This window comes from Rutilus rutilus (assembly GCF_951802725.1).
Source record: "Rutilus rutilus genome assembly, chromosome: 7".
NCBI classification, from domain to species: Eukaryota; Metazoa; Chordata; class Actinopteri; order Cypriniformes; family Leuciscidae; genus Rutilus; species Rutilus rutilus.
This window is the reverse complement of record NC_140221.1, coordinates 22,307,790-22,328,897: the sequence shown is the minus strand read 5'-3', so window position 1 is coordinate 22,328,897 and position 21,108 is coordinate 22,307,790. Positions and strand designations below refer to the sequence as shown.

The window sequence follows — 21,108 nt, the reverse complement described above, 5'->3', positions numbered from 1 at the left end:
TTAATAGGGAGTGGACAGGCTCTCCGTAGACGGGCTCTGCTAACACTATATCGTCAAAGATAGAGACAGAGACCGTGTTTACTTTGAACATGTAACAAAATGCAGTGAGACTATTTAGGGCTGCTTTTAGTATACTATACATTCTTTGTGTGATATCTACAGTTTCTAGTCGAATGATTTTAACTTGTTACATCGTGTGTTACTTACATGTAATGTGTAGTGACATTACAAAACGCACTGTGTTTAACGTTAGTTGAAGACGCAAAAAAACTGCACATTAGCATAGCTGCTACTCCCCTTCAGACTCTCTGTTCTTTAAGATTGGGTGCACCCAAAACCTTCTTTTCTGTCTTTTAAAGAAAATGAAAAGCTCATCTTCACTGGATGATGATGATGAAGTGTCCATGTTTTCTCAGCTGTCGGCGCGAAAGTTTTGAAATGTTGAAGCTCTGAACGTCACAGAAATCGCAAATTCGCGTCGCGGCTGATGTGAATGGTTTTGACGCGAACTATTCGCTTTTTCGTTACGCATCCGGTGTGAAAGGGCCTTACAAATGAGAAAAGAACAATGAGCTGAAAACTAAAATAAATAAATAAAAAAGATAGAGAAAAAGACCATGAGGGAAAAATATTAATACAATCTTTCTCACGTTATGTTTACATTTTAATAGTAATAATTTACATAAAGAAAAGTTTCATAAGAAATGTTAGGTAATGTAGGGTCCAAAGTTTTAAAGTTGAGAAACTCAAACACAGATATAAAACGCATATTTTAAAAGCTTTTTTTGTAAAAAATAGTATATTTATTTGCAACCGTTATGTTAACAGATTATATTTCTGTCTTCGTTGTCATGGGAACATCCAAGGTGAAAATAATGAGGAAATTACATTGTCTTTCGTTGCTTCCTTTCGGTCCAAACGGCTACATAATGGCACACTAGTGCCCTGCTCACTCCAAAGTCCCACTTCAAGAGCTCTACCGTCTGCCCTTCGAAGGGAGCAGGGCATAGGGATGCTCACGAGCAATAAGCACGTCCGAGCCGGGTTCGTCACTTATTTGGTTCCCCTGAAAACATTTCCGTTGTGGTCTATGCTATACTGTCTATGGCTATTTGCAGCGCGTTTCTGTATTTGGTTGTGTTATTTGGAGCACACGTGTGCTGTGAAACTGATGCTGAAGTTGCTGCGCGTTGCGCTCTCTCGGCCACCGTAAATTTTCCATCTTATTAGGACACAAATAATACAATTTCAGGTTTTTTTGTTTTAAACAGCTTTTATTTTATTTCTAATGTTTGCCAAACAAATGCTTCTTTGGTAATGTGTGTTACAACATTTTATCCACATTATTAAAACATTTATTCTCTCATAACTTAAAGTAAACATTCTTTGTAAAATTCTGTTAAAATACAGGCCTAAGTATAATGCCTGTTTATGAATATATTAGCCTACTGTATCATAAATTAATATGCAAATTTTTTAGAGCCGATATATTATCATCATGACCAAAACTTTGCTGAAAAGCCTGCTCTATACAATCTACTTCATGCCTTCTGCTCTTTTATTGATAGTTCATACTTTTTTTTTTTAAATCAAGTAAAGGTTTTTTTTTTGCTGTTAAATCTTTAACGATTTTTATTAAGTAAAACATTTACTGGCCAGAAGCAACTTGGGTTTACTTGGAGCATTCATGCATATTTTTTTATGTTAAAAACTTAAAATTCTTTTAACATTTTTTCATGTAAATGTCAAACATGACAACAGGCTTTTGGGAAACATTTATTTGTCCCCAATGTCTCTCAATTATCATTAAATTGCAATGAATTGCATATATGAGCCATAAAAGCCTTATGTATCAAATATGATACAAAAAAAACAAAAAAAAAACACATGCATATGTGGAGCTGGAGCCTATCCCAGTTTCTTAGGCCAGAGGCAGGGGAAAGCAGCCCGGACAGATGGCCAGTCCATCACAGGACAAACACACACTATACATCAATAATTAAAACAAAAGGCTGGAAAAACTAGACATTATACACTTGCCGAATTTTTACATGGTTTCAGAGAAAAACTATACATCAAACATCATACAGTAAACAACTGAGGGTCAGACTTTCAAATCATTCCGAACACAACAAAGCACAGAAACTCGCCTAGATGCTTGAAGGCGCAAACTTTTTGGCAACTATTGTAGACTCGTCCAGACTGCAAATCGGAGCAAAAGTCGTGTAGTTTATTCCAGCCTCCTGACAGAACAGAACACACAACACAAAAACCATGGCTTTCTTTGAAGAAGTTCATGGAAATTGAAATTTCCACACTGGTTTCTTGTAAGCATCTTGGCCTTTAGTATTTTTATACCATCTTTAATCTGTAACATCCCACATGTGTAATCTGTAATATGACTGATTACCAGGATGACAGTTACAGCTCCTGCGCCCCCTTGCATCTGTGGTCCTGTCTGTAAGTATGCAACGAATCTCAGTGGTTTGGGTGATAAAGTTGCTCTGCACTGATGATGAAGGGTGTGAAACTGACTGTCACAATTCACAGCCACGTGCAGATGAGCCAAGAGTATGACTTTCAAATAGATCGAAAAAATAAAGACAAAGCAGATATACATGATAGACTCGTTCCACAAATAGGGGTAGTTATTGATATACTCATATTTCCCATAAACTAATATTTGTTTGATCTTGTTTTTTTTAATGCTAAAATGGTTCATTTGCTTTCATTTCCCTGGTGATGTAGAAAAGGTCCAAAATGATGTTACCTCTTGGGTCTTCTACACATTACATTTTTAGACGTTAGTTAGTTTGGTCATTAGCACTTCTAGAAAATTAGTTAATCAAAAAAGTTAAAATGTGATTTATGTCTCTATACCTTTAAAACCACTATAAGACACAAACGTATTTGTGTTAACAATAACATAATACATAAATTCCCACTTAAAAACAGATGAGAAGTTAGACTGTACAAGCTTTGGTGGATTGGTGTCATTACCGGTCAGCTTCTCAGAGCACTCAGGACGCAGAGAAAAACCTACAGATCTGAATAAAAAAATGTTTTCTTTTTCTTCAGTGCTTTCATTTGGATGTTTTGCTGCATGTCTTGTCTCTTTGCTTGACAGTGGCGTAAAGGGCGGTCTCTGAGTTGACATTTTCTGATGCAGAGCGGTTTACAGGCTTATTATTCACAAGAACTAATGAGGAAGTAGATAAAAAAAAGATCATGAGAAAATGTCTATGAAACAGAGATCTCACGTTTTGATTTATAAGATAAATATTTCAACTGTAATACAACATAATTGACAATATAATTACCTTCACTGTCTTGACAGTTGTGTGACTTATGAACAACTGATGCATAGGTTATTTCCTCAACTGTTTCTCCTAAAAGAACAGGGAAACAGTTATTAATAACATAAGTTACAAAGATTCTATTTTATGTAGTCATTATATTTAAGTATCAGCCAGGTTCTCGACACGCGAGATTACTCCGTCGCCTCATAAAATATGCAGACTCATTCTAGACCACAGTAGGCATTCGTTTATCTAATACAGTACTGAGAAGCAAAATGTACCTTTACTGTCAAGGCATTTGTGTGACTTATGAGTAACCGATGTATAGGTTATTTCATCAACTGTTTCTCCTAAAAGAACAGGGAGAACAGTTATTAATAATCCAAGTTATAATTATACGATTTTATGAAGTAATTATATTTAAGTATCAGCAATGGTCTTGAGATTATGCAATCACTTCATAAAAGTCATTCTAGACCACAGCAGGCATTCGTTTTTATAACAATATACAGTCAATATACAATTTACCATTGCTGTCATGGCAATTGTGTGATCCGTGCTCAACTGTTGCATCGACTGTTTGTCCTGAAAACAGAAAAAAAAAAAAAGTTGTATGATGTAAATATACAGCGATCACCAAATGAACAATTAAACCACACTAAAATGTCATTACATCAAATACAAAACTTCAAACCCTGCAAGTGGCATCAGCAAACAAATGATACTTTCACTGTAAACACATTATGATTAATAAGCCATGACGTGTTTTTACTTTAACTCATCAAAATAATTTAAGCAAATTCAACTCAATTTTTTAAAATTTGTTTAATACAATTTAAGATGAAATGACGTGAAAAGTCAAATTGGTTATATTTAAAAATACTTTTTAAGTTGAAAAAGGTGGATTTTTTCTCTCTCTGTATTATTCGGTGGATGCATGCAGTCAGTGTTTTCTTTTCAAGTTTACATAGGTGTATAACATAATAACTAAAGATAGTTCATCACATTAACTACTGAATCCCTGCCTACTAAGATTTCTTCATCTGCTACAGATAAATAGTTGGTCTGAAAGAGCAGCTGAAAGAATTAATTTATAAAGGTCTTTTTCTTCATTTTTTTTTATGTGCTTCATTTTTTTAATGCAACTTGTTTTAATGGAATTCTCAAATAACCATTTCAGAAAAACTTGATCAAATATGTTTTGATCGTGGCCTATACTTACAATTATTTTAAACCAGTATTTTTTTTAACTAGTTTAGCTTTTCGCATGTGTATAAAGGATTGCATGAAAAGTTTCACCAGATCTCATAGCAGTGATCAGACTCACGGTTAACCCATGCATAGTAAACACACACAGTGATCAGACAGAGAAGCAGAAATCCTCCTCCTCCTGCAACTATGAGCTGCCAGTTATTGAGCAGTGAAAACTCAACAAGAGTGAGACCTGATCAAGATCAAAAAGATGACATGTAAACTATCAGAAATTCATCCACTTTTAATATCAGGTTTATTCACACTGATAGTCTTTGTAAAGACGTATAATTCCAATACTCACTGATCTCTCTATAGCCCAGAGAACAGTTCGACTCTCTGTACAGTTGACAGCGGTAGAGACCCAGATCAGAGCTCTGCACATCACTGATCATGATGGAGAAGTTTCCAGAGCGATCACTTAATGCTTTAATTCTGCCTTCTCTGTTATTCCAGAATTTTGGCTGATCATTTACAAGGATATCTACAATGTAGTGAACTGTTGTATTAATCTGAGTCCAGAAAGCTCCTGAACTCGTGGTCAGGTTTGATCCAAAGAGAGCGGCTTCAAACAGGCAAGGCAGCAGGATTTCAGACTGCAGTTCTGTGGATACACTGACTCTAGAAATGAGCTTCTGTTGACACACATTATGACCTGTGTGAAAGATTGGACATGAAGAAGAGCTGGATATAGTCAAAAAATAAATAAAACTAACAAGGAGAGCAATAAAGGCAATGCATAGGTAATAGTACAGATAATAAACATAAAACAAGTGTATAAATAATGTAAATCTTACTGCAGCATTCAGAGAGTTTACTGACCTTTAACATACACTAGAAAGCAGCAGCACAACATCCACACAACAGAGAAACACAGTCCAAACAGCTTCATGTCTCCTGTGATCACTGAAGATGCAGTTGAACAGCACTGAGTTCATGTTCAGCGAGGTGAGAATTTGTTAAGCATGTCACTTCCTGAAAATGCTGGGGGGAAAAAAATTCTACAGTCACAAAAAATAAGTAGCAACTGTGTAATGACGATTGTAAATGAAAAACGGAAATGGTTTATGGAAACCTATTTAAGGTTTATTTCTCATCTGCTTTTAAATAATAATAATAATAATAATAATAATTAGAAAACAAACAAAAAGACTGAGGTACAATGGAAGTTTAGAGTCAGATTTTACAGTGCATTGTGGTAGCATATAGAAGTTGATCATCAGTAAAATGAACATTCAGATTTGGTGCTTTTTTTTTGTTTTCAAAGATTTAACCTTCATTTCATAAAAAAACACTAAATACCAGCAGTCAAACACTGATGTTTTTCTGCTTCAGGACCTGGACGCCTTGCTATCATTAAAGGAACCATAAATCTGATCTGAATCAGAGTTCTCCAGGAGAATGCAAAGCTATCTGTCTGTGTGCTGACGCTGAAGCACAGGTGGCTCATGCAACAAGACAAGGATATGAAACAAACGGTTCTGCCTTAGAATAGATTGAGAAAGTGTACGTTTTGGAAACCCCGTTGAAATGCAGTGGTAAACCTGAAGCATGCAATTCATGCTCGAAAGCCTACGTCTGCCACTTAGCTGGAGTGAGCCATAGCAGGCTGAAACAGGAAGTGTTGTTTCAGGTTATCGCACCTCATCTACAGGAAGAAACCACACTGAACACTTGGTGTTATATAACTTTGTTTAATAAAAACCATGAAAATTCATCCAGTTTTATTTGTTCACATGTCAGGTTTATGCATTCATTGATTTTGGTTGGAAAATATATATTGTTTTTATTTTATTAGGCTACTTAAAAGAAATGATTTTAGATTGAAAGTTCTATACTATGTGATTGTGGTTAGGCTGTGGGTAACAGAGTGGACCAAGTCTGTTTAATAAAAAAAGTATTACATAAATATAATTTTATAATTAATCATTTTATTTGGTTCATAAATGCAATATAAAAATAAACTAAAATGGTTTTAGAAATGTTTTTAGTACTAGAACAAACACATGAAAGTAAAGAAAGTCGATATATTTTAGATCCAGATCATCAGAGGCATTTGGAAGTTGAGAGCATTTCTTTTAATCAATATTGTTGCATTTGAATAGCCGGTGAAAACTGAGCACATCACACAAAGACACGTAACACTTTAGGCGTCATATCATCACAGACAGCTTTCTGTCTGTCTCTTCTGCCACAAAACCATTTTACTGACAACCATCAAAAGCATAAAAATATCACTTAAGACCTAGTTAACATTGGGAACACAGACAAAGTAATCAGAAGTTAGCAAACTTTTTTCTTTGTCTAATGCATTTCTTTGTTTCAGTTCATTATGATGAGCCTCGCCATGGAACAATTTACAAATTTATTAAAAAAAATAAAACATTTTATATCTTTTAAATCTGTATTCATTGCTGTTCATTCAAATGTTGACACAAGATACAATTAATCTGAGGACAGTAAAATTAAAACCATGTAAATGTATTTTTATAATCTGTTGTATATCCCAAGTATTAAACAACATACATCCTGTTTGGTTTGTTTTAATGTTGAGACAGAACGAAAGAAAAAGATTTCAAAGGATAATTACTTTGAGATGATATCTAAAGAAGAGACCAGTGCCTAATAGTACATGGACACTTGAGTTCATCTTCTCCTGTCATAGAATCTCCAGCAGGGTTTACACTACAGTCAGATGAGTGTGACTGCTGCATGTTGTGGAAGGTCACATGATGGGAGTATCACCTCTGCTCGCATATTGCAGCTTGATGGTTGAGGTGATGGTACTCACACCTGCACCTTGCACGACATACAGCATCTGTGAGCTGTGTTCCAACACTGTGAACTCAATAGTATTCAAAATTATTTCTTTTTGAGCTCATTCAAACTGGGTTGTAAAGATAGCAGTGAAGACTCACTAAAGTTTGATGCCGTCGGTTCCCTTGAGTTCACAGTAGAAGAGACCCTGATATTCTGATCTTTAAAAATTGTAATCGTTTTTGCCATTTTGAGAAGATCATACCTGTGATGGTATGTTTATTAACTATTTTAGTTTGATACATCTACTTTATCAGTAAACATATCTAGATTACTTGACTATTCAAATATATGATCTTACACGCATTTTCTGTTTAGAGTAGAAAGAAATGAGAAAGAACTGCTGAGAAATATTGTGAAACCTCGGGTATTTAATTACAGCATTTAAAATATGACAAAACGAACTTTCTGAAGTGGCTGATATTGGAATTTCTACCCTGGTTTTGCCGTTATCATCTCAGCTTTTATTAAGGCAAATAATGGAGGAAATTAGGTTTCACTATTTTGATGGTCCCTTTAACATTCTGTTGACCAAGTAACGTTGCACCTACATGTCTACTAAGTGTAGATACTAAGTATCGCTCAGAGTGTTAGTAGAGTATTAGTACACTGGTAGGGCTAGGGTTAAAATGAGTTAAAAAGTTACTTATAGTCAGTAGAATGTCTGTTGGAGGAGCATCACAAAGCGTTAGCAGATATTAAGCAGATCAGACATGGGGACTTGTGACTTGGTGACTTGGACCCGAGTCGCTATTTTTATGACTTGTGACTTGACAAAAAATTTCATTTTAAATTTTCATATAAATTTGCTACCCATATGCTTCCATAGAGAATAGCGTTGTCATGACTGGATCATGACACTATAAGTCATGCCCTCTCGTACCTTACGCACACCACGCCCACTTAGATCAGATATCACATCAACATGTCAGCCGGAGGGGTACCGAGGGTCATCGCTTTCGGCTTCAAGAATTATTCACAAGATGGCAAAAGACGAACAGCAGAGCTGCCAACTCTCACGCATTCACCGTGAGACGCGGTTGACACTAGTTTTCACACATCCATTTTCTCATGCACAGAAAAATCGCGAAGCAAAGAGGACATGGAGACCGACAGACTAGACAGAGCAGATTAGTTATAAAAAAAAAAAAAATCTCAGCTCTCAGATTCTGTCACTTTTATTACGAAATTCAAACAAAAAATACTGTTTTGGCGCTTGTAAATGTGACGCGACAGATCCCTAGCGGCACGTGAACCGATCGTCTCTTCAAGCCATAGACTGTAAAAAAATATGGACGACGCCCCTTCGCTCTCTTCCATTGATGAGAACTGAAGCCGCCAGAGTCCCGATATGGCGCTGACATATTGGAACTTGAGTCTGCGCAGTAGCGATCTCGGGACCAGACCTGCGCAGTCGTGAGCAGGAAGTAAAGCCGCGAAATCAACGCTCCGCCCTCACTCTCGCAGAATGCGCTCAGGGAGAGTGGATTCTGCACACTTTTTTACAAATTGATTGCAGTTAGACAAGAGGCTTGTTAAAATATAGTAAATACAATCTCCTCAGTCCTCCGAAGATCCCGAAAAAATGTCCGTTGGTGCTTCAGTGACTACTTCGCTCAGAGAACCTGTCAATCACAGCTGTCCATCATGACGTTACACCACCGCATCACGTAACTAACTAAAAGCCAACTTATTTTTGAAACGGACACTTGAACTTACATCAGCGTGATAAAAATGACAGCAAATGAAATAAACCACCTTTGGAAAAAAGATATTTGAAGTGTAATTTAATTGTTTAGTTGGTCTCACGTCCCGTTGAATAACACGGGGAGGCGGGACTTATGACCTATACTAGGACCAGTCACCGGGGGGCGATCGAGACGTTTTGGCTTCACTTTTGAGGGCTTGTGCGGCACGCTTGGCTTCAAGCTAATAGTAAATAAACACGAATGAACACTGCCTGCAAGATACAGTGCAACTTACCTAAATGTATATTCCTCATACATAATATCGACCGACCAATCAATCAAACAAAGGGGTCAATAAAACAGCTGGAGAACAATTATGTCACATAACATTTAGGCTACCTCAGGAAAGCCATTTGATGACCATAATCAGACATTAGGCCGAAGTATTTTTTGCACACAGTGCCGCGACCAATTCTGTTTCCTCACTCCTTTGTTTATGACTGCCTGCACATTCACTGTCCTCGCGGCGGCTGCAACTTGCGCTCTCTAAAATTAGCTTATCAATGCATATCTTTCTGTATCTTTGAAAAAAGAAACAAAAAACATGCCGCAGCCAATGAGCAGCCGGCGGGGGCTGGCTGCAGGACGACTCAATCTCCACGGACAGTTTTTAATATTTTATCAGACAATATCTACTCAATATTTTGCTTAAGTGTAATTTTCGGGACAATTAAGGCCGGATTCGGGACAACAGCTCAGATTTCGGGACTTCTGGTCACCCTACCATGAACTCACTTAACCGTTGTTCTCTCTCCCTGACTCTGGCTGGATCAGCAGGCTGCAGGATATGTGGCGCGTTAAACACGAGTGTTGCCAACTGGAACGTTGTAGAGCACCCTCTGGTCGACAAATTATATAATGCAAACACTCATGACATGGTTGAAGGCTGTTTCGTCCGTGTTTTTTTTTTTTTTAATATTAATTTATCGGCCGTTATAAATGCCGATACCGATAGATTGAAAAATGCCTAATAATGATATATCGGTCGGGCTCTAATAATAGGCTATAGCACATTAGTTGGTTAGAAAAAAGAGCTATGGAGAGTATTTTGATAAATATGTGTACTATATTACATATTTATTATATTTTTACTTACATTTACATTAAATAAAGTTGTTATTATAAAAAAAAACGCATTATATTTATTTGAGTTATTTTTAACCTTAAAGGACAATTCCGGTATTTAACACTTTGAGTCTATTTTGTAGTTTGTTTTGGATGAACAAGAGTGGTGGACAAAGAAATTTTGACAATGGTTCCTGTCGCGACTTTTTGACTATTTTAGAATTGCCCATGACCACTTTAGAATGGGAGTCAATGGCCATGCACAAACATGCCCTTAAAACAACCCTTAACGTTCGTTTTCAAAACTGTGCAACTCACCGAGTGGTTAGTTTATACGTTTATAGTTCTCCATACAAAATTTCTTTGTCCACCACTCTTGCTCATCCAAAACAATCTACAAAATAGACTCAAAGTGTTAAATACCGGAATTGTCCTTTAAATAATACTGCCAGCTGATAGGGCTCTCTGTATGTTCACAGCATTAGGTGAGTTGTTTTTTTCTTGAGAAAAATGAATGCCTACCTTGTGTAGCACCTAATATTTATCCAAATGAGTCAATATTAAATCAAATCACAATAATTGAATTGAATTGAAATAATAAAAAAGCATAGCTTACCAGAAATTGTATGTAAACATTGTAACATGTCACTAAACCTAATAAAATTCAGTTTAGTTACTAAAATGTTTTGACAATCACAATACACTTATTTGTGAGGCAATAAATTGTTTTTACACTAATTGTTTCTGGTACTAATACTCTAATGAGAGTTAGTTGACGTGCAGTTGCAAAGTTACTTGTAGTCAACACAGAATGTTCAAAAGGAACCATCAAAATAAAGTGTTACCGGAAATTAAATATGCATCGTCAAATGTAGCCCACCCACCCACTCATATTATAAAAGAATAAAAAAAAGTCACTGATGAATTAAATGAATTAAAGGTCATTAGATAAGTAATCCCAACAATGCATTATACACACTGTATATAAATGATAGACTACTTTATAAATGTCTTAGGCATGAAAACAATGGAACAGTTATTTCATAATCAGTGCCTTATAGACAACTGTTGTATATGTCGTCTCATCAACTGTTGGACCTGAAAGAACACGGTAAGAGAAAATGTTAATGATATGAAGCTATGTTCTCCACGTCTCTGAGACCCATCCTAGATCAGCTAAGTTAGAACTGCAAACTATTTCAGAGGGTCTTGAATTATATCAGCCCTGCTCAGAATTAGTTTTAGTCATCACACATTGCTGGTCTTTTATTTGTTTTGTTCCAGTTAGTCTGTAACTTTTACTTCATAAACTGTACTGTATTAGCATAGGTGTTGTATGAATTGTCATATAATATTAATTCAAATAACTCACCAGATCTCATAGCACAGTGATCAGACTCACGGTTAACCCATGCGTAGTAAACACACACAGTGATCAGACAAAGAAGCAGAAATCCTCCTCCTGCAACTATGAGCTGCCAGTTATTGAGCAGAGAAAACTCAACAAGAGTGAGACCTGATCAAGATCAAAAAGATGACATGTAAACTATCAGAAATTCATCCACTTTTAATATCAGGTTTATTCACACTGATAGTCTTTGTAAAGACGTATGATTCCAATACTCACTGATCTCTCTATAGGCCAGAGAACAGTTCGACTCTCTGTACAGTTGACAGCGGTAGAGACCCAGATCAGAGCTCTGCACATCACTGATCATGATGGAGAAGTTTCCAGAGCGATCACTTAATGCTTTAATTCTGCCTTCTCTGTTATTCCAGAATTTTGGCTGATCATTTACAATGATATCTACAATGTAGTGAACTGTTGTATTAATCTGAGTCCAGAAAGCACTTGAACTCGTGGTCAGGTTTGATCCAAAGAGAGCGGCTTCAAACAGGCAAGGCAGCAGGATTTCAGACTGCAGTTCTGTGGATACACTGACTCTAGAAATGAGCTTCCATTGACACACATTATGACCTGTGTGAAAGATTGGACATGAAGAAGAGCTGGATTTAGTCAAAAAATAAATAAAACTAACAAGGAGAGCAATAAAGGCAATAGTACAGATAATAAACATAAAACAAGTTTATAAATAATGTAATTCTTACTGCAGCATTCAGAGTTTACTGACCTTTAACATACACTAGAAAGCAGCAGCACAACATCCACACAACAGAGAAACACAGTTCAAACAGCTTCATGTCTCCTGTGATCACTGAAGATGCAGTGCAGATGTAGTTAATGTGCAGTGAGGTGAGAATTTAAGCAAGCCATTTCCTGAAAATGCACTTCCTGAATTGCATGAACAGCACTCATGGGTCAAGTTTGATCCAAAGAGAGCTGCTTCAAGAAGGCAAGGCAAGGCTTCTTTAAAGGGTGTATTTAAAGAAATATAAAGCTGATTAAGATTTCAGAGACCTTACTGACCTCTAACATGCACCAGAAAGCAGCAGAGAAACAGTCCAAACAGCTTGATGTCTCGTCTCATCTCATCTGAAGTCCATAAGAAGCAGGATAGAATAATCCTCACATTTGAAGGTTAATTTGATAATTCTGCAGCTGACAGTTTTTTTGTGTTCAACTAATCAGATTTTATTATATCTGCACTATTATTTCTCAGTATTTACCTCAGAAGAGTCAATAATAAACCTTACAGCAGCCAATTAGATTTTATCTGTCATTCTACATTTTGAAAGATCAAATTCCTGAATAAATACGTTTAAGTTTGTATAACTTGTATAAGTTTCTGTTTTTTAGCAACATGGCAGGAATGTCAATACATTTATTTGTAATTATTCTAAAACTTTGACTTATTTACATTACTTGCAAGTCGCTAATAAGTGACTAACGGTCCATTACATTCAAGGTATGTTTTTATTCAGTTCTTGCATTCCCTGGGAATTAAACCCATAACGCTGTCATTGCTAGCACCGTGAACTACTGTGTGAACTACAAGAACACTCACCTGAATGACTCAATCCAAGGGACACTGAAAGAAAAACGTATATTAAAGACAGAGGTTGAACTTTAAGATGTTTCCACACAATCAGTGAAGACTGAAGCATCAATGTGCCCACACAGGAGAAAAAACCCATGTCACTAAACAGCACCATCAAATGTCATGCATTTATACAATTTAAGGAAGCCAGTTGTCTAGTTTTAGTGGCCAAAACGTCATAACTTCAAAAAAATATGTAGAATATTATGAAATTAAGTAGACATCCAGTAACAATTCAAGTACCCATATTTAGAAATATTCAGTAAACGATCTGATGCTATAATAGTCAGCACTGCTCTGACTAATGCTGCAGCATTCAGTAGCTAATGCTGGGGAACTTGTCATCATTTATTCACCCTCATGTCATTCCAAACTAGTATGACTTTCTTTCTGCTGTGGGATCTTCATTCCACAATCTTTTTTTGGTAGATGATTGGAAAGAAAAGCATCAGAGACAGGGGATACAGCGCTGTCCTTTTCAGAGAGGTGGAGCTCTGTTCTACTTTATTGATTGGTCTGCACATTTCTCATCCACTACTGAGGAGACGGAGTGATACAAACATTGGATTTCAAAATCAGGGGACAAGTTACTTTTTTTCAAGTCTTGATTCAGAACGGACCAGAAAAAAAGAAAGCCACCCTTGCAAAGCTAAACTGGAAATAGACTGACGTGATGAGCAATTTTAATTGTCTTTAAGATTCAAGTTTCACCATTTTTGTCAATGCCATTGTAAACACTTGACATCCCATTAAAACAGGATGAATATAACATTGATGCTGAAAATCATAGAAAAAAAAAAAGAATGTGGAAAAAAAATCCAAACATGAGCTCAACATTGTTTTTTAAACTTCTGAAGAAAACAAAACCATTATATTAAAATAAAGATCAGACTGGTGATGTTATTTGAAGAAAGCAGAAGCACATAAAGTGGAAAAAAGCAGGATCAAGAGATGCCTTCAGATATCAGGGACCCCCATTAGCTTTAATCACATTCAACTAGTTCTGCACTGAGTTTAATCACTTTCAGACAGATATTTAGATCTCTGAACGAGTGCAGCAGCTGAGATAAATGGTACCGATTTAACATGCTTAAAGTTAATTTAAAAAAAGTCACATTCCCAATGCAGATGGAGTAAGTGACTAAAACATGAGCATATCTGAAAGCGTTCCAGACCTCTGCATGACATGAATAACTTAGATTACAGGTAGTATGATTTTAAACTTCTTAAAATTACTAAGGAAAAAAGTGCAACGATGGTGCAGAGATGTACCAAGTTTGATACTTCCTTTTTTTGTCTTTGTATTTGTTTTGTGGTCTAGGAGGAAAAAAAGAACAAAACAAAAAACACACATTTTGACAGAATACACACGTCATACGTGCTCCTTTATGATTAGTAACAGAGGACTTTCCCCTCCCAGTAACATTCTTCTTCAAAAAGAAAAAGGGTTACTGGGGAAAGGTGGCGGACCTTGTACAACCTAAGAAAAGCCCTGTAAGAACGGTAGGCAAATTAAAGATGACGAGTCGTGTCCAACTGTCAGACATTCAACTGTAGGGTCAAACACACTGAACAGATCTGCAACAGGCCACTGCTGAAGATTAGAACCAAGTCGAAAAGAAAAGCGAGAGAAAAACAGAAGAAACATTCATCTCATATCTGAAGTTTTACTGTGAATAAGACTCCTACAACAGAAAAGGCTGATACCGTCTTTCATTTAGTCCTGTCCTCCTATAACAGTTGATGAAGGATTGTGACTTCCTCCCTGAAGTAACAGGGCAGAACACATCTCAACAGTGCTGCATAGACAGGGTCCACATCTGAGGGGGCAAACGTAACAAAGTCCTTTTTGCGTTTCGTTGGGAGTAGTTTTGATTAGACCATTACTTTCAGATGTGGGAAGCTCAACGCTCTTAACCCGACTGACCACAAAAATTCCCACGCCCATTCATCCAACTGGGATAAATTTAAAAAGCAATGTTAAAATGCAGAAAAAAATTTGTTAAATGAAAAACACTGCAAAAGGTTACTCTATTTACATACATTGATTTTTCTTTTTTTAAAGACAAACAAAATCTTTACAGAAACAAATTTTCAGAAAACAAGTCTCTTTACAAGTTCTTTTTAATCCTTTTGACTTTCCACGTCTCTGATTTTTTTCCACGATTTTGTCCAGTTCTCATCCCCAAACGGGCCAAAAATCAAAGCATCGGTTCAATCCTGAAAATGAGTGGCTCTAAGCAATGCTCTCTCTGACCACCAGCGGGCACTAATTAGCACCAAACGTACGACCTCCTCCCCAGCAGAATCTCACTCTGGAGTGGCAGTCATAAAGACAGCGAAAGAAGGGCGATGGTGAACAGGAGTGAGGCATGGACGCTTGTGTAGGAGAGGGAGGCGGGTCACCTGCCTCAGTCGTCGCTGTCCGAGAGGGTCTCGTACTGCTCTGACAGGAGCGGTGGCTCTCTCTCCCAAGCTCGCGTCGGGGCCACAGGGCCAGAGGCGCCACCCTGTGGCTGCTGCTGGGACTGCATGGAGGGAGATGAGCAGGCCATGGAGGTGGGAGGGGTACTACTGAGCATGCGCATGGTCAGGGGGTTATAAGGAAACTGCATGGAACCTGGGCAGGAGGAAAGAGAAACAATCAATCATTTTAATTTCAACAAATGTAGCTCTAACAAAACCATTTAATCTAACAATCAAGAATCAAGTAGCTGACCTGTGGACGACGGCCGGTCCTCCCAAGCCCAGGTGGGAGCCTGTCTGTGGTAATCACCTTCCGAATGAACGGAGGACACAGAAGAGGGACGCTCTCCGGCAGAGTATGCCTGGCCTGGGTTCGGAGACTTTGATTTCCTGCTGCTAGCTTTGCTCTGAAGCTTCTGCCTTCCTGCTGTGGAGGTAGAAAGATGGACAAGGACGTCATCAGTTTGGTCTTGAATGATATGCAAACATTCAGACGAGGGGTATTGATGATAACCGTGATACTTAAATTAAATACTGGTGTCATGTTGATACTACAAATAGGATAATATACATAATCCAAAGTCAGTAAGCATCTGGTTAACATGTCAATTAGGTGGTTGTACTCCAACCTTAACACTGGTTGCCACCCATCATAACAGAAAATATGACGATACAGTGTGTAGCTACTACTGCCCCACAACATCATGATGGACGAAATGAGAGACGAAAGCGAGACACTTGAAAAAAATCCATTTGGATCATGTAAAAAAATAAGACTGAAGGAAGTGCCAAAATTATGGTTTTGTACAGTTGTACAGTCTCCCACTGTCTACATGCGTATTTTGAGAAAATGCTAAATAAATTTGAATATGAATTTGGCTGATAGCATTATTTTTTATTTTATTTCTAAAGATATTGTGATAATATCAAATTCTTCAGGCAATGATAACTGTGTGGTGAAAATATGATCATGACAGCCCTAATTCAGAGTGATTCTCCAATGACCAGTATTAGCCTGGTAAATTCATTTTCATGTTAATAAGCTGGCCCACAAAGCACTTTTGCAGAATGGTCTGTTTTATATAAAGTGTATGTTCATTGATGTGTACAGTACAGTACAGTTTACAGTATGAACCTGTGTTAGGGGACGGGCTGGCCTCCTGTCGGCTCTCTGAAATACTGCTCATGCTTCCTGAAGTGTTTCCTGTCCCAAGGTGAGCCTGCTGCTGGTCCTCCTGCTTCTCCTCCATGTTCCCCATCAGAGCCTTCCTGATGATGTCCTCCAGACCCAGATTACTGGCTGGATCACTAAATGAGTGGTTTCTAGGGTTTACACTGTCTGTACAGGACAACACACACACATTGGAAAATTTGAGAATAATTTAAGCAGCGTTTAAAACTTGTGTCAAACTATGAAAAACATGAAATGCACGAAACATGAAAATACATCACCTGACGTAAATGGCATGTCTGGTAAGTTCTTTATGGTGAAATTAATAATACTGATAGTTGTGAAACTCACTTGATGATGTTACTGCCGGGAGATTGAAGATCTCTGTGCCTGGCTGAGCATTACCTGTTCAGAGAAAGGGCAAATGAGAGGTAGAATTAGGTGGCAATTGTCTGAATATAAGATGTCAAATCAGTGCAGTGAAGTAAATATCCTGAGCTTGAGTGGGAATAGGTCTCTGACAAAATGGGTTTGCACTGTCACTGACCGACTTCTGCTTTGCGGAAGATCTCCTGCTTTTTGGACATAACCATAGGAGATGTGCTCTCCAGTTTGGTGAAAAATGAGGGCAGGTAACTGCCACTGCCTGGGGAGCGCGAGTCAGTCCTGAAACAAAAGAACGGTCAAAGATCACACAGTGAAGAATAGGGTTGGCCAAAAATAACACAAAGACAATAAACAGACAACAGTCTGAATATTCAGTCCAGTTTGCTTTACTATTTAATGTTCGATTTAGTGTTTTTTTTTCCCTTAAAGGAGAACTTGGTAACTTTTTTAACTTAATAAAACTGTCTAGAAATCATTTGGATGGTTAAACAACCTGTTCTGGTGATATTGGTGACTTTCCCCACTCCCCCCAGCGTTCCCAGGCGGAAAACCAACCTTGCAACTTGGGCACTACCGTCCCGGCAAGATAGAAATTGGAAGTCTCGTGAGAAGCGAGAACTAGAACGAGAACTAGAACTAGAACGAGCGCGAAACACAAATTGCTTTGCTCGGTAGACATAGCTCCACGCGATACAGTTGGCTTGCTCTGATCAAAACAAACGCACATGAGCAGCGGTAGAGAGGGGGAGGAGGCCGCCGCAAGTGAGTTTTTTACGACTGTGTTGTGAAATATACGCCCCACCACAGCTGTAGGGGGAGCTCGTGGGGAAAACATGCGACAACAAAAGGGAAAATCAGCGAAGAAGTGACTAGAGTTCGCTAGAGTTACCGAGTTCTCCTTTAAACAAATGTCTGAAAAATTATATGTAATTTAAAAAAAAGTGTAAATAAAGGCTCATACACCTAGTAGTGCAGAGAGACAATGCGTTACTACCTCTGTTCGGGGAGCTCATGCTCTCGTCTCTGACTCTGCAGCATACTGGCCTCCTGTTTATCTAACCCAGAATAACCCTGAGGAGGAGAAATGGGCTCATAGCTGCCCTCGACAAGCCCTCGACTTCGATCAGGAGACCTGCCTGGCCTGAGAGAGACAGAAAGATAAGAGACTGCTGCTGGGGCATTGTTTTCAGTGTGTATAAAGCATCTCACGCATTTTGTAAGGAGTTTTGCAAGCATTAAAGTGCCCCAACTATGCCATTTTAAAGTGTCCAATTTTTTTGGGGAGATCTCCTACAATAGGTTTACATGCATCCAATGTCAAAAAACGCTTTAATTTCTCACAATATACATTGCAGATCACCTCACTTCACAAAGAGTCTGAAAACAGTTTGTTCAAAGATTTAGTCTCTCTAAACCCCTCATTTCTGAGAGCCTACTCTGCTCTGACTGGTCAGATGGCCCACTCTGTTGTGATTGGTCTACCGCTTATAGTGTGTCGGAAATGAAATGCCTATTATCTGAATTTCAGCTCCGGTTTCCTCAGTGCTAGATACACAGTGATATGAATGATGGAGTCGGTTTTTCCGTATCAATTCCAGTGCAAGTCCACATCCTTTTGAAGCGCATGCAAAGCAGATTCGCAGTGCTGAAAACAGCGTCTTCTCGACATGTCAACAATACGAATCAAACTCTTCCAGGCCTCAGCTAAAACTACAGTGTTTGAAGGCAGACAAATTTTTGATTTGTAACAGGAAGTGAGACTGTCAGTCATTCTGTAACTTCAGCCAGATGTAGAAACTGAATTACATACACGCTTTCTTTTTAAAATCCTGCCCTATAAAGATACTATTGCACCGAAGCTAGTGTCATATTTAGAGATGGGGTAAAAAGAGCAACAACTGTGTGTGAAGTTGAAAATGGCATTTAACTTGAAGGATCCAATTGAACTACCACACTCTCAGCTTCCTACTTCACATATATGGGCTGTCCTGTAAATGTCCAAAATGGACAAGCAGAAAACACTTTCTGGATCTAACCATATTTATTTTTTGGCAGTTTCAGAGCCTATAGCTATCACAGAGACAGACATTTAAGGACACCTAATTCAGTAATATATGTCAGGAAACAAGAATACTTTACCATTCCATTAAACAATGTCTTACATCACCTTTAAGTTCTTTGTGTTCTCAATGTCGGTTGGGTGTGGACATACACAAATACGCACATACAGTACTGTTTAAAAGTTTGTGTTGGTAAGATTTTTGTATTGTTTTGGAAAGAGTCTCTTATACTCACCAAGGCAGCAATCATTTGATTAAAATAACAGTAATATTGTGAAATATTATTACAATTTAAAATGTAATGTATTATTATATTTTAAAATGTAATTTATTCCTGTGATGGCAAAGCTTAATTTTCAGTGTCACATGATCCTTCAGAAATAATTATAATATGCTGATTTGCTGGTCAAGAAACATTTATTATTTTGATCAATATTAAAATTGATCTTCTTGCTGAATGCTGCTTAATATTTTTGTGGTGCATTTTTGAGGATTCTTTGATGAATAGAACATTCAAAAGAACAGCATTTATTTGAAATAGTAATAGTGTATAATACAGGGATGCAAACACATGTATGGTCAAAAAAGAGAGAGGATATCGAAGCCCTCGCCCCGCGGCAAATTTCCAGATACTTACATAATTGTGATGAATTTAATCCTTTTTAAGTTATTATTTTGCAGTGTAAGCTTACGGTTTACACCTTTAAATATTACATACATGTATTATGTATTTTTATTAAACTTAATGCGTGTATAAATCAGCAGCAAAAAGTAATTCTTGAAAAAATCTGCACAGTAATTTTATAAAATCTAAACATGTTAATAAAAACAAATTACTATTAGTACTCTTATAAAATTCAATCAGGCAATCATACATTTCACAATTTCATATTTATATATTAATGTCAAGAATTCAAAAGTGTATATATTTATATACCCTACACTACACAGAAATAATATACAATTAAATGATGCTTATTTTAAATGTATTGAGCAGGCTAGGTATAAAAAAAAATAGGCTTTTAATCATCTTTCAGTGCACAAAACCATGATAATATGAAACGCTTCAAAACAGCGCACAAAGCGCGTATGCGCATCGCGGGTGCAGAATGATGTGCTCAAAGCAACATGGAGTCACAGTGTGCAACGCTGCGCTGCACAAGTGCGCATTTAAAAGTTCACGGCACAAAGCGAAGAAATGTCGAGCGCACAAATCCTAGTGTATATCTGTCCAACAGTTTATTGATCATTTGTTTCACAGTTTTAAATTCCAGTTATTGTGCGTTTGATGCCGATTCATAGTCCTTGTGATGTGTGTGATCTAACAAGCACACGGTAGTGAGTCGTTTAAAAACAGCAACAAACTCCAACAAAAAGTTATTTTATGCAAATCCACAGCCTTTTATCTACAGATCATGCATTATAATGTGAATATATCATATTGGAGAGAGTTTTACCGTGCATCCAACCGAAAGAGGCGCGCGCGCTGTTTGAATACTGAATGGAGAATGATTGACAGCCGCAGAGGAGGGAAAACGAGTTTCCGTATACTTTAATGATGTAAATAGACTTCTGTCCCTCACATTAAGCTAAGGAATGACTTCAGATGACTTTGTCACCCAAACTGACGTGAAAAAAGCGGGAGGCGCCGAAAAGCGCGCTGTTTGCATCCCTGATAATAGTAATAGTAATCACTTACTGATTAAAAGTGTTATTTTCTGAAAAAAAAAAATCCAAACTGTACAACCAATCCCAAACTTTTGAACAGCATTGTATGTGCATGCGTTCTTGTGCGGCTTGTGTGTGTTTCTGTACAAATGACTAACTTCTTAAGTAAAATCTTGG

At 37.5% G+C, this 21,108-nt stretch overlaps 2 protein-coding genes across 28 annotated transcripts in view; both read right to left on the bottom strand.

Annotated features, from left to right (window-relative positions):
* Positions 1–1,602: 1,602 nt before the first annotated feature.
* Positions 1,603–12,487, bottom strand: LOC311294400 (uncharacterized protein). Of its 5 annotated transcripts, none has more exons than XM_084415254.1 (8): positions 11,553–11,644; positions 5,373–5,534; positions 4,855–5,205; positions 4,627–4,743; positions 3,828–3,884; positions 3,581–3,649; positions 3,321–3,389; positions 1,603–3,199 (listed from the first exon to the last, which is right to left on the bottom strand). In XM_084415254.1, exons 2-8 carry the CDS (start codon positions 5,440–5,442, stop codon positions 3,084–3,086), a joined length of 849 nt encoding a protein of 282 aa, XP_084271380.1. In that variant the 5' UTR covers positions 5,443–5,534; positions 11,553–11,644; the 3' UTR covers positions 1,603–3,083. The 5 variants fall into 5 exon arrangements, with proteins under 5 accessions (XP_084271380.1, XP_084271383.1, XP_084271382.1 ...); XM_084415257.1 differs by having other exon boundaries at positions 4,855–5,185; XM_084415256.1 differs by lacking the exons at positions 4,627–4,743; positions 4,855–5,205; positions 5,373–5,534 and adding exons at positions 11,808–12,158; positions 12,313–12,487 and having other exon boundaries at positions 11,583–11,696.
* Positions 12,488–13,641: 1,154 nt separating this feature from the next.
* The window catches only part of ncor1 (nuclear receptor corepressor 1), a 126,068-nt gene continuing 118,601 nt past the window's right edge, over positions 13,642–21,108 (bottom strand). For 19 of the 23 annotated variants that reach the window (XM_084414955.1, XM_084414958.1, XM_084414971.1 and 16 more), the window contains 6 exons: positions 18,198–18,344; positions 17,364–17,482; positions 17,168–17,221; positions 16,781–16,984; positions 15,899–16,072; positions 13,642–15,799 (listed from right to left, as the gene is read on the bottom strand). In XM_084414955.1, the coding sequence (XP_084271081.1) occupies positions 15,591–15,799; positions 15,899–16,072; positions 16,781–16,984; positions 17,168–17,221; positions 17,364–17,482; positions 18,198–18,344 (907 nt within the window). In that variant the 3' untranslated portion in view covers positions 13,642–15,590. The remainder of the gene's footprint in view (positions 15,800–15,898; positions 16,073–16,780; positions 16,985–17,167; positions 17,222–17,363; positions 17,483–18,197; positions 18,345–21,108) is intronic. The other 4 variants (XM_084414969.1, XM_084414968.1, XM_084414970.1 and 1 more) reach the window with 1 other exon arrangement.